Source organism: Syngnathus acus, chromosome 16 (assembly GCF_901709675.1).
Source record: "Syngnathus acus chromosome 16, fSynAcu1.2, whole genome shotgun sequence".
NCBI lineage: Eukaryota > Metazoa > Chordata > Actinopteri > Syngnathiformes > Syngnathidae > Syngnathus > Syngnathus acus.
Window position 1 is genome coordinate 3,287,501 of NC_051101.1, and position 14,071 is coordinate 3,301,571.

The 14,071-nt window shown below is 47.7% G+C and overlaps 1 protein-coding gene across 2 annotated transcripts in view; it reads right to left on the reverse strand.

Annotated features, from left to right (window-relative positions):
- Positions 1-14,071, reverse strand: part of LOC119135503 (glutamate receptor ionotropic, NMDA 2D) — a 44,695-nt gene that overhangs the window by 1,291 nt on the left and 29,333 nt on the right. Inside the window, exons 13-17 of one of the 2 annotated variants that reach the window (XM_037273127.1) lie at positions 12,830-12,899; positions 12,618-12,735; positions 7,215-7,250; positions 7,015-7,114; positions 6,376-6,479 (exon numbers count right to left, since the gene is read on the reverse strand). In XM_037273127.1, coding sequence (XP_037129022.1) covers positions 7,026-7,114; positions 7,215-7,250; positions 12,618-12,735; positions 12,830-12,899 — 313 coding nt within the window. In that variant the 3' untranslated portion in view covers positions 6,376-6,479; positions 7,015-7,025. Of the gene's footprint in view, positions 6,480-7,014; positions 7,251-12,617; positions 12,736-12,829; positions 12,900-14,071 lie in introns of both variants that reach the window. The other variant, XM_037273126.1, reaches the window with a different exon arrangement.

The following is a 14,071-nucleotide window of genomic DNA, read 5'->3' on the forward strand; positions in this document are numbered from 1 at the left end:
CCTCCTTCGCTCGCTGGTGGTGTGGTTAACAGCCCAGACTTGCTACAGTGGCGTGGTCGTCGGATACACACACTCGAGTCACATCATTCGTGGGAACAATGTTCAAAGGTTTTTCCCATAAGAGCAACGAATTGATCATCGGTCAACGATCAGTCAAAAGGAGCAAGAACACAGTATCTACTGGTCTCTGTTTTTGCTAAGTGAGAGATGGAGTGACGCTCAGAAAACAAAGGCAAGTCGCTCGTGGAACTAAAGAAATTGCTTTCTGCCGGAACCCAAACGAGCGTAGAATGTCCATGGCTTGCAAATAAAACAGGAGGCGAGCTAGCAAAAGAGACCGCAGACTGTGCCAAGGAACATAGTGATGTGGGAGGGAGGGGAGGGGAGGGGGGCATCGGAAAGTAATTCTAGGTAGTACGAGAGGAGTGACAGAGCAATTAGCTGTGGTAGATACAGATGAAAAGCGAGTTGAGACTTTTACTTGTCTTTTTTGTCACAGGCACTAAAGTCTTCACAGTCATATAGGAGGAATCAAAATTCAAAAATGATTTCAGGTTCTAGTTTTGCTACAAAGCTAAAACATTTAAAACTAGTTCATCTAACACTTCCTCCAAATATACCAAACTTAACTAATATACATACCTGTGTCTGTCTGTATATATATATATGTATATATTTATTTGTACATATATATTTCTTGATAAATAATAGAATTCAAATGATCTGAATACAATAAAATATCTCAGTTAAATCACAGTATAACATGGTACATTCTCAAAAACAGTATATTTTCATATATTTTTTTTCCTTCTCCTCAGCATGAAAGAAAAAATCTTTTCAAAAAGGAGCAAAATATTTGAAGAGACACTTCTGTTCATGCAGTCACAGACTTTAGAATTAGCGCCTCATTTGAAATCAATACCGCTCGATGTCATTCATTGCAGGCCTTCCTTTTGCTCCGAATCCAACAACACGGCTCTCTCAACACAAATCTTGGAAATTTAATTCAGTTCAACATGCACTGATTCTTAGGGGGCGGGGCTTGAGTGAGAATAGCAAAAGGAGCTTTTCTGGTACGGTGATAGATTGACATTTTTGTCTTGAAATTCCCCCACGCAGTCGTAGAAAAAAAGCAAAAAGATATTTTCGCAAGGGAGGATTGAGATGGTCGACTAAGCCTTTGATCTGTGACAACATGCACAAATATAACACACAGTCCCTCATACCGCAAGTCCCCCCCCGCCCCCTCCAGCCTTTATCAACAGCATCCAAAAAGCTACAAAGTCTAAAAGTGGGTGTCCTTTTGCTACATCGTGACAACGCTACATTCAACTACAGTAGAAGAAGAGCTGGGCTGTGGCTGGTCTTAGTGTGAGAGATTCGGTGGAGCAAATGGAATCTGTCAAATGCCCCAGCAACAACTGGCACCGCTTACACAAAAACATTTCCGAGGCGTGTCGCTCGATCGAAGCCGGCTTCGTTCAAAATCACACCCAACCGAATTGGAGCGGACCCATCCAAAGTAAATCACACATTCGCAATGTCTGAGCCCGGCTGATAAAAATGCTTCGTTTGAAATACGATGAAAGTTTCAGCTGCGGCATCCCCCGTCAGTCACATCGAAGGTTGGAATATTGCTCAATCAGACCGTCTTACATAATTCGAGTTATTACCCACTGAATGCGTGCCACAAACCGTTCGCAGAAAATCTTTCAGCCTAATTTGCCAAACAGAAGCTGAACCCAAAGAGATAAAAAAAAAAAAAAAGAAACGAGCGTTCTAATTGGATCCTTAGTCGTAATAAATTGCGCTCATTAAAAACAGGTGATTCTTCTAAACGTGCCGGCAAATAACGACCTGTTGCGCAATTGCCTGAAAAATACTTGTGCTTCATGTAAACAATCTCCAAAAGCTGGCTGGATAACAGAGTTGCTGTTTTTGTTTTTTTGTTTTTTTTAAAATTATTTTTTAAAGCACTTTTCCGTTCTTCATCTTGCCAATGGCCACTTTGGTAAAAACAATAAGCGGCGGCGCCGTCTATTATGTAAATTCAAATAATTCCACAATTGTCTCCAAAGCTTACTTGAATATTATGCAGCTATCTAGTGCCAATTACAAATACTGCACCAATCATCCCCTTGATCCGATTATAGGATGGTGTGTGCTGTGGGACAATAACGGAGCACGTTCACCGTGACAATAAATCATGTAAAAAGCACCTAAAAGCAATCGTGGGGATATTTGGCACAATTGCATCTTTCCCACGTCCAACACGAGCCACATCCAGCCTCATCTTTCTCAAAATATGAACCAAGTGAGAGGAATATATTCAGAACATAAAACAAGGTTGGAGATCAAAGACAGTGTCAAGAAAATAAAGACGATGCTACATGTCTTTTTTTTGTTCTTCTTTCCCTTTTAAATATTTTTTTTTGTTCAAATACTCTCAGTTCTGGTTGGAGCCACAACTCCGACAAGGAAGAATGGATCCTGTACGGTCGACCCCACTGGTTTCTAATAAAATGTGACATCACAGAGAGGAGGGGGGAGGGGAGGGGTAGAGCTAGATGGGTCTGATGGTGTTGCAAGGTCAAAGAGTGCATAAGTCGCATTGTCCTCACTGCCCCGTGAAAGGTGACGGTCGGGCTCACGAGAGAGGGGAGAGGATTGCTTTTCAACTGATTTACAAACAAGAGGGGCCCATCTCTTCACCTTTTGGAAGCAGTCCGGCATTTGTGTTGAAAAACGCCACAAGGGAGGGCGTGTGACCCCTCGAACCCACCAAATTGAGCTCAGCCAGAGGGAGGGAGACGTTTTGCGCGTGTGTACAAATATGACATCATTACTCACGGGTTGGAGACTTCGACTTATCCATAGCGGTGACCCGGTGAGGGCAGGAGAACGGATGACATCACAAAGCTCAACTCGGAGCGAAGGAGTAGTTCTGGAGCTGTTCTCCCCGCCGACGCGGCCTCGACTTCACTCCGGTGGTCGCGGGGTCCATCCGAGAGGGTGTAGCTTAACCTGGTGTGGCGTCTCACCGTTGCCCTTACGAAAACGTGTACAAGGGAGCGGGTGGCGGCGGCGGCGCTCTCATGCAGAGCAATGGGGGCGGCGGCGGGACCGCCGTTCACGTTTGTTCCCGCTGTGAAGGCCGCCAGCCGATTAGCGATGGTTACCAAGGCGGCCACGTCTCCGGATCCGGCTACTGCGGCACCACGGCGCTCTAGGATAGAGGCTCTCGCTGCTTCGTCTCCCTCTCTCGTCTCCCCCTGTCATACCTCGCTCTCCAGACTGGAGAAGTGAGCTGACCCTCGACGCGAGCACAGACTCTTGGCTTTAAGTGGCAGGTGAGGTGAGTAGAACCTTCGTGGCTGTGGCACAGAACGGAGTCTCTGGTACTGGAGTTTGGCACTGGCCGAAGCCTGAATCTGGCTCGGGCCGGCCATCCCCACCCCGGCCGGAGGCGGGACCGAAGATGAGGAGGGCGGAGGCGGGATAGGCATCGGGAGGCTAGTGGGAGACAGAGATGGCTGCTGAGGTGGTGACGGCGGAGGTTGAGGTGCCAGCTCGCTAGGCTGTGTGCTGAGGTTCGATTGGCTGCCTGATTTAGCCTGACCGGGATCTGATTTTGAGGGAAGGGGTTTGGGTCGCGAGCCCCCGCTGAAACTGTGACAATGGGGGAGAAGCTCTTCCTGGCTATGCGACAGTGAGGCGGGTGACCTTTTGGAATGAGAGGCGTGTGAGCGACTGTGCGGATGCGGGTATGGATGCGGATGCGGGTAAAGGCTACAGGAACACATCGTGGCCCTTCGAGCTTCCTCCCCTCTGTTCCTCGCTTGCCTCTTACTTTTCCTACCTCCAGACTTCCACTTTTTCTCACCCTTAATCGGGATCTTGTCCATAGACCAGTATCTCCTCGGTGGAGGGAAAGCCGAGGGCGGCGGTGGCCACTGTGAGCCCAGTCCCCCGCTCCCTCCCCCCGATTCCCAACCTACACCTGCGCCCGAGCTCCAGAAATCAGTGCCAATCCATCCCTCTGCTCGCGTTCCAAGCAACGAATCATCCCGACTATTGATGCTGCCTCCCCTCTCTCTGGAGGGGTACGTGCCGAAGAACCACCCTCCGCCGCCTATCCCCCCTACCCCGGAGCTGTTGACCCCGCCTCCCTCCCAGTACCTTTCAAAACGTCCAAACTCGCCCGATGAACCTTCATCCGAGTAACTGTCCTCCGCCCTTCTGTCCAACCTATCCGTTTCAGACAGCGCTCCCCTACCGGCCCTCCGCCCCCTCTCGCCTGCCCTTTCCCTAACTCTTTCCCTGTCCTCCTCTTCCTCATCGTCGTCATCATCGTCATCATCATTATCATCATCAGAGTCCCACTCTTGCAGGGAAAGCCCCTCTCTGGTCTGCGACTTCTCCTTTTCATAAGGCATCAATAAGGGACGCCTCTCTCCTCCCCTAGCGCCCTCATCCCTATCTATGCCTCCACTTCTTCGTCGCTTCCCGGACGGGAGGAAGGGGTGCAGGGACGTGGGGGGAGTATTTGAGTCATGCCCCCTTCCGTTCACCCAAAATTTGACCGAGGCTGGGAGTTTGTTCAGGTTAGGGTAGCGCTTACTGGGGGTGCGACGTCTGGAATGAGGATGGGATGATTTGGATGGCCTTTCTCTACTTCTCCCACTGTCCTCCCCTTCCCTGTCATTGGCCTCCTCTCCTGCATCCCTTCCCGCTCTCTCCCGCTCTCCTTCCCACGAATCCCGCCGCTTTTCCCCGAAGGTATTCCGATACTGGGCAGAGAAGGAAGAGTAGTCCTGTATTCCCGCTTCCCTCTCTCCTTCCGCCTCTGCTTCCCTTTCTGGCTCTACATCGCCGTCTTCTGGCTCTGATCTTTTCCCGCCAGTAGATTTCTTCCTTTTCTTGGTCTTGAGTGCCTTTTTCTTCTTCTTTTTCACTTTCCGCCTTTTCCTTTCTCGCTCGCGTTCTCTTTCCCTTTCTTCCCTCTTCTTTCTCTTTTTGCTCTTTTTCTTTTTCTTCTTATCTTTCTCTTTTCTTCTCTTCTTCTCCCGTTTTTGCCTCTCAGCATCTGCCCCGGCTCCGCTCTTTTCTCTCTCACTCCAGCTCGCCCACCACTCTTGAAGTTGAGACAGTTGGCTGCCCCCTCTCTCTCGTTCACGTTCTCTGTCGCCCCAGGATGCGCGTGGTTTCCTGGGGGGTACGGGCGGAGGCGGGCGCCCGTGGCTGGACGAGCGGGGCCGAACGACCGAGCGTTCCCTCTCTCGCCCCCTCCCGAGGAGAAGGCTCGACTCTTCCGTCAGCTCCTCATCGTCGTCGTCCTCTTCTTCGTCGAGGCCTCGGGCTCTGTCCCGGGTGCTCCTGGAGGAGCTGTACGAGTATGTGGGGGAGCTGGAACGAGACGAGGAGGCAGACGAGGACGTGGACGTGGACGACGTCGTGGATGATGATGACGTGGACGTATAGTGCAAGGACGCCGAAGGCGAGGGAGGGGTGTAGGAGGGGCTGAGGGGTACTGGCACAGGAAGTGAGAGTGGGGGAGAAAGGGGGCGTGCCCTCCTTCCTCCTCCCTCCCTCACTCCATCTCGTGCCTCTACCCTCCGCCCCAGCGGCAGAATGTTTTCATACAGCGGCCCTCCGGGTTCTTTGGGCTTCTTGGGCCTTCGCCTTCTCCAGAAGGATGAGGGGAGAGGGGGGGAGGGCTGTGGCAGTGGGGGTGTAGGAGGCAGAGGGGCTTGACTCTTGGGAGGCAGTCTCGGGGTTCCGAGAGGTTTAACAGCCACTTTCCCCTGACCTCCGCTGCCACCACCTACCGCCCTCTTCCCTACCCCGTGGTCCATGCCCTTCTCTGAGTAGAAGGCCACACTGGCTGGAGGGGGCTGGGGGTGGCCCCTTGGCAGAGTCTTGGGGGTCTGGGACCCTGCCTGCTGCTCCATGCAGGGCCCCAGTCCCTCAGGGTCAATGGGACCATAGTATCTCTTATAAGCATCAAGTCCCCCAGCTCCTCCAGCAGACGAGCCCCAGTTTCCCGGGACTTTTTGAGCAAAGGGTCCCATGTCAGGAATGCCCCCCCTTACAGCCCGAGGGTTGGCGGCTGTCGCAGATTTGGGCAGTCTCCAGCGATCCACCACAGCCAGTCTGCGATCTGGCCGGGGCAGGAAGGTGGAGCAAGGGAGGGGTGCGCCGGCAATGGGGGTGCTGGAAGGACCCACTGCTGTTCCTGAACGCACCACGGTGGGAGGAGAGCCAGGTAGAGGTGTCTTGTACACTGACTGCACTTGCTGCTGCGGCGTTTGCTGCTGCTGCTGCTGCTGGGCTATGACAATAGCCGGGCTGGTCATTGACGTCGAGATAACGTGCGCTTGGGATGGGACAGAAACCATCGCCGTATGGTGATGAGAAGTCAATGATTTAGCACCCCCTGGTGCGGTTTCATCTTCAAAGCTACAGCAGCTATACATGCCCTGAGGAGAAGAGAATAAAAATAGGAGATTGTCACAAGATTTTAGTTCAATTTGTCGGGGGAAAAAAACTGAGTGAGAAACACTCCCAAGAATATTCCAGAAGATAGATCGCTGGATCGCTATTAGGCAAGCAACTGTTTGGTTTTTGATTAATGATCGATCATGTTAATACATCAACTGTATTGATTACAACATGGAGAGGAAAGATTATCTCTGAGGATATAATGGCGAGCATATGGTGCGTGACTGCAAGGTCACTGTCAAAGGACCGGGATATCCGGGCTGTGAGCAGAATTGAATTTCAATTAATCCCTTCATGTGACGGAGGGGAATTGAATTGACCCCAGACCTCACACTTCCAAAGGCTCACACTCGCACGGAATTATTCCGAAATATTTTTGCTCTATATTTGATGTCCTGACATTGAGCGATCATTATACAGAGACTAATTCATCAGTTTGATTCACAAGCGGAACTCTGTCACAGTTGCGGCATCGGTGTGCAAACAAGAAAAACGTACGTTTGAAAGACTTACCCTGCTGATGGCTAGAAGGAAATCCAGTTTGCCTGAGCTGGTGGCCATGCAATGGCGCAACTTCCAGTAGACCAAGTGCTCCCAGGCAAACACCAGTAGGCTGAGGCCCATAGCCACCAGAAGCATGTAGAAGACCCCAGCCATGTTGTCAATATCTAGCTTACTGCTCATCACCTCAATTTTGTCATTATGGCAGATACCTGACAGCCAAAGGCGCTCCAGCATTTCAATTTCATCTGCAAAGGGCACAAGTGGGGGATGGGAAAGATAAAGATGAGAAGGAGAAATAGTTGCAGTTGAGATCAATTCAGATAGACAGAGATGGATCTAAAGGGTTCACACTGAGGCGGTGGTTCCGTCGTGTTGCGTTTTTTTAGTTCCTTATTCGCTGTGGGCTTCAAGAGGTCAGGGGTCAATAATACAAAAACAAAGTATCTCCAAAAACACACACAAAGAGGAAGGTCACTCAGAGAGACTCCAAAACAATGAAGTGGCTCAGGAAGTTAAATGACACCGACAACCTAATCTCAACATAGTAAGCAAGAGTAAATGGAGAGGATGAGAAAGGGAGGCCGGGGTGGGGGGGCTCGGCAAAACAAGCATGGAATGAGAGCGTCCGAGGGAATGTTTATTAAGGTGGCGCGAGCGGGCGGCGTTCCGTCTCGGTCCACTCGCACGTCGGGTGAAACGAGACAAACAGACGGAGGACGAGAGGCTGAGATTGTGTCATAATGACAAACAACAGCAACACTCCACAAGCCCGAAGGCGATGACTGCAAAAAGGAGGAGGGCGATCGCAAAGAAAGAGCTGATAGGGACCGACAGCGACTGGCAGAAGGGGAAGATCATAATCATTTAATTGTGGCGCCGGGATGGTCAGCATTGCCATCAAGGTATGAAGCTCAGAGGAATGCGAGATTCCCATCAGTTAACCTGCCAGCAATCAGGCGGGACCGCTTTACCTCAAACACGGAATTTTCATTAATGAGCTCAGCGACCTAACAAATGCAAAGTGCCCCGCCAACCTATGATTGGCTGGCAGGGGTTGGCGGCGTAACCATAGTGATGGCTCGCCAGAAAACGAAGCGTATGATTCATGATGGAAACAAAGAGGCGTTCTGACCAACATAGCTCGTAATGAGAGCTTTCTGTAGCGCTAATGGCGGTGCCGCGAAGGAAAAAAAAAAACATGGCTGAAGGTTACAGTTTGTTGCACAAGTCAAGCGGCCAAGCCATGCTGCTGCTTTGAACATGACGCGTGGCGGCCTGTGAAAAGCTTTCCGATGGCGCCATCATTATCTTCGCTTGCGGGGCTCGGTCATCTGAGCGACATGGGAAAAGCGGCTCCCGTAGAACATCATTAGTGCACCGACAGATGGACACACTGCGGCTTGACGGCAGGTAACGAGTCAGCCATCCCGATTCGCCTCATAAACACTTTCTTTACGGTCCAAAACAGAACATCTCGTCTTAAACGCTAATGGAGAAAACGCATCTGCGATGCATCGCGTGCATCTTCGTCGTGGCTCTCTTTCCTGCTGCTCGTTGCCACCTTTGGACTTTCGCCTTGGCAGTTGTCTCTACCTTTCGGTCGCAGCCAGCTCAGGTCTGCCAAATCTGACAGGTGAGTCAAATTCGCACTTCACCTCTGTCGTCGCCGGCAGGTCAGGTCAGGCACAAAACCACAAATGGACTCACGGAAGTGGAAGACTTTTCACACATCCAGTGTCCCTTTCTGGGATGTGCAAAGCGTCCCAAAAGAAAAAATGCTCTATCAAATTGCTTTTTGACGAGCATCACCATGGGCTCTGATGTACTCGGCATAAAAATGAGTGGAGTGGGCGCAGTACCACATTGCTTCAGGAGAGGGCACACTCCCTGGATGATAGAGGTTAGTATTTGGGTTTGGGTCAATCAACGGGTGTGGAACTCCAGTCCATGAGGGCCGCTATCCTTTTAGATGTTTCCCTCCTCTAAGGCACCTGATTGGCATCATCATTAGGATTTTGCAGATTTTGCTGATGAGCCGTAAACAAGCTCATAAATAGACACAAACACAGTCTAATACTGCTAATCCGATCTGAGATGTAAACATAAAATTCCCTTAAGCGTCATTTGTGGTTTGTTTTAAAGCAGGGGTGTCAAACAAATCATAGTCATACTAGTTTCCTTCAGAGAGCCATTATGACTGTCAAAGTCTTTTATTGTATACAGTATAGGCTACACAACAAACTGATAACTACTTTTTGAATAAAAGACAAGTAAAAACTGTTAAAATATTAAGAAAATGAATGATAGAAACTGCTAGCAATATTTCTATTTTTTAAAAGTGAACAAAATCTTTAATATAGTATTGACACGTGAAGTTTTGTCTTTGCGGGCCACATAAAATGATGCGGCGGGCCGTATCTGGCCCCCGGGCCTTGAGTTTGACACCTATGTTTTAAGGTAAGACAAATGGCAAGAACATTCATTGGTGACGTCAACTTCAGCGAGAAACCCGGAGCAAAGGTAAACAGACAAGGTTGCACGTGACCTGAGACCCGCTTGCTCTTTGACAACATGGTGCCGCCCTTGTTCGCACCCGTGTCCCGAAATCAATTTTCTTGTAACGTACGAGTGCATGCCAGCTGGAAGTCATTATCATAAGTAAACACCTTCCTGCTCGCCACCAAAAGGACAAAAGGGTCAACGTGTCGGTCGGGTCTTGTCTGATCTCCTTGGGAGAGGCAAGGCTCGATTTCTGCTTTGCACAATCAAAGTACTTTTTTGTTCTTATTTTTATAAGGAAGAATAAAGAATTGTCATTTTAATCCACAGCGTGATATATCCGAGAGTACAGTTTACTGCACGGTTGAGCTAAGTAAGCTGCCGAGAGTTCATAAAGAAAACATTGCAGAGTGCCTCGATTTTAAGCCCAACTGCTGGGGAACGGGCCCAATTATTTAGAAAGAATTGTTTCTGTGCGCTCGCACACTCGGCTGCCGCGTACGCGCCAGATGCGGCATGTTGCCAAACACGTCCGGAGAGGCCGAGCTCTTGCGCATCCGTGCACAAAAGCGTGACCCAAACAATCGTGTGCTATAATCACACGTCAAATATCTTGATAGGAACCCGCTGAAAAACAACCAGCCAGCAAAAAAAAGCTCAAAACTCACTTTCCACAGCGTTTTAGTACCTACTTAGTGAATAAAAAAAAAAGGAATATTTTGAAAAATGGAAATGGGGGCTGACAAGAGTGCAGAGTCGGCATTTCTATCGGGAAACGAGATGTAGCAAGATCAATAGACGGCGTGCACCGGAGGCAGCGATAGGAAGATCAAAACCATTCTTTGGCTTGACAAAACAAAGCTCAGCATGGAAAATGATATGGCACACTACGCTGATGATGTAACCCGGTGACACGTCTTAGCCCGGCTGAGGGTGTCGGGTCCCTTTCCTCCACGGTAATCCGCTTCTTTAGTAATCCACTCCAATAAAACCTTTGTCTAATTCAACAGCACCCTGAGAGTCGATAAGCGCAGGTGCATACTGAAACATAGCAAGAAAGTTCCACACAAGGAATCAGCATATTCGTCGATTACTCGATTAAGTGGCTGTATTGTCAAAAACGATTATTTTCCATAGTCAATGAAAATTTAGCTACATGACCATTTCTTGTCCACACATATGGTGGTGTAAAAAGTCTTCACACCCCTGTCCAAAGACAAGTCATTCCTAAATGTTCCCGATTAACGTGACCTATGTTGTAGCCTGTTATTTTTTTCATATTGCAAAAGCGGAGGTGTGCAGACTTTTTAAATTTTGGTTTAGCCAGTCAGTTGCTTGCTTATTCTAACAGCTCTTTTCCACTGAAAGACGTCATTTATAAACTGTATCTACGAGTACATAAAAATACTTCTAACAATATCAGACATTTAAAAAAAGAGACAGCACAATTATATTGTAATTTCAAGTTAGTGAGGCAAAACAAAATTTGGACCTTTTTTACAAGCAGCCTAAGCTCAACTTTTCTAAAGTTAAGTTTTCTGTGCCTCAAAACACTAAAAAAAGAAATCGACTAAAACAAAAAAAAAACTGAGGAGCATCTCCTGCATGTCAAGCTACTCTGTGCTCTCCATTTTCCTCCTCTCCTCTCGGTCCAGTTATTTGGCGGCAGTGGCCAGCCTTATTTAATAGATCTTGGCACCAAAGCGGCACTATAAGCAGCTAAAGTGTCCGCATGCCAGAAACAACTAAAGGCCTTCGTCTGCCTTCGCGCCATAAGCAAAGCTGATTTGGGAAAGCTGAGCATTGTGACAAGAAATGCGTGTGGCGGACAATGTAAAATGACAATCGAGCATTTGTGCGCTGATTGCAAAATTGATTTTCTCTATCGCGCGCACAAGATGCCTGCCATAATCCCAAATACAGTTTGCAGCAGACAAAGAGGATTGTAATAATGTTTCCAAATTTTGGTCTATTACTCCCCCCCCCCGTTTAACTCCAATGTCACCTATATTTATAGTTTAGGAATTGGGCTAAAAATTTCTATAAATCTCCTGAGCTTCTGTTTTGACAATCAACCAACTTATAATATCTGATCCTTATTGCCATCTTGAGTCACCCACGTCCGTAGACTTTCATCATTTTCTTTCCCCCTTGTACCCCCCCGTCTATGACAGCGTCAGCTAATCTGCAACAAGAGTAAAATCACCACTCGAGTCGTGATGAGCCTTTTCGACACGGACTCACAAAGATAATTTTTTTTTTTTGCACCCTCCTGAGCAGGGAAAGAGCGTTTTGTGATTCAGAGCACAAAAGCAGGGGGGAGGCCCTTGCCCTCCCCTCCCCCTCCAAAGAACAGTGTTACTCAAGCAATCATTTCAATATTCCTCTTGGTGCCATTCCCAGTTTTGTTTCCCACTCACTGCCTGACAGTCAAGAGACCTTTTAGGCATCTCTCTTCCCACCATCAGCTCTCCTACACACCATTATTCCCCTTGTCCTGAGAAAAACACCTTACAAGCATTGTCTAACATCCACATGCTCTCCATCATCAAACCTCCTGCGTGTTCACATCTACCTCACGGGTGTCAAACTCATTTTTGTAGTCGTAGTTTCTTTGAAAGGGCCAATATGACTGTCAACGCCTTATATTATATACAATATAGTCGATGCAACAAACTGATTAATAACTAGTTTTGAAATCCGAGACTTGTTTAAAAAAAAATTCAAATATTAAAAAAAATGAATAGTGATACAATTGGTAGCAATATCTCTATTTTTTTTTAAAAGTGAATTTGTAATTTTAGAATTGACACATGAAGTCGATGCACAATTATATCTTTGCGGGCCACGTAAAGTGATGTGGTGAGCCGTATCTGGCCCCCGGTCCTTGAGTTTGACACCTATGATTTACCTTTATCTCTATCTACTTTTGGGAATATAAGGAAGGCACAATCTCAATGAATGGGAAAACAAATCAGTTCATCAAATGAGCCAAACTTCAAATAGACATAATTCTAACGTGCTCTGTGGATTTTTGGAGGAAATGGAAAGCTTTTGAAGTGTGCCTCATCGTCTGAAAAGTACGGTCATGATTTCCTCGCCGTCATTCTCACCATCTCCCACCAGCTGCAGAAGGGCCAGGTCAAGAGGACGTTTCCAGCGTGAATTTTTGTGCAGGGCGATACCGTAGCCTGTGGTGGCAAAAACCTTCCCCGAGCCTATGGTCATCACCTTGGATTGGAGCGAGAGACCAAAAAAAAAAAAGGACAAGCTGAGTATATATGTCAACATCTCTCTATTTATGTCCGTTGTGCTGGCTTCATACCTTACAACCTTCGTCCTTCCTGGCCATGTAGTTCAATACCGCAGCATCGTAAATAAAAGCATCCAGTTTCCTGTGAAGGGTTCAAAGAAAAAAAAATCCATTCATCATTTAATCGAGGTTGGCAGAAGCGAGTAGGGATGAAACGGTTATCACGGTGAAATATTCCGATTTATTTCATACATCTTGGCAACAAATTGGTAGTAATTAACTAATTAGGAAGGGAGTTAGGGGTGTGAGGGAATGGAATGATGGTAGCGGAATATAAAGTTCAGTCCACGCATGTCAAATGGGTGGAATAGCAAAAACCAGTTTGAGAGCAAAAACAAGAAGAATAAAAATGACGCAGAGATGAGGGAAATGGATGTGTGGGAGGCAGAGGGGGGGAAAGAGGATTTATACGAAGTGAAGAGCACGCTGACAAGAAGGCGAAATAGAGAGAGAGGAGGAAAAAGATTTACACACTTCAGGGGGGAAAAGACACGGGTGAGAGCACCGAGGATTAGGAAGTTTAAATACACACAGTGAGAAAGAGAAAAGACCAAAATGGAGGTGAAAACGGGAGATGAACGATCGAGATTCGGTTGCGAAGAAGCTGGAATGGAAGCAAGAGACAAAACAGCAGCGGCAATAGTTTCAATTATTTAAAGCACCACACACAACGGTGAGTTATGTCTGAGCTGACGCGGCTTCCGGGCGCCAAGAACCATGACAGCTTTGGGATCAAATAAACGGGGATTACGCAAAACAAATATGGCTGCCCAGCGGGGGGAAACGAGGTGCTGTGCTGATGTTGGTCATGGTGGTCAAAGCGTAACGTTGCGCTGGTAGGTTGACACGTTTTCGAGTTGTAGTCATTTCGTGAGGGGGGGCTGCGCCGTTGTGGGTGTACTCACATCTGACTTCAATCACGACCAATCAAAACGATTTGAGTGATTGATTTGATTGATTTTCCCGTCATTCTTGTCTACCCCCATTTCTTTCTTTCTTTTTTTTAATCAGGGACCTTCCTAAATTATTCACCGGCAATTTAATTTTCCTTCTCTTTGGATTTCTTTGTAAATCTCAGCAAGCCAGTTGAGTATCTGCTTTGGTTTTATTTCTGTTTGAACTTGTTTGTGTGTTTTAACACACTGGCATAATAGAGACGAGCATCCCCATGGTGTCTTTGCCGCTCATTTTCGGTGGGCTCGGATTCTTTACTAGCCTGTAATACTCTACACTAAAATCCGCTGACATAAATCT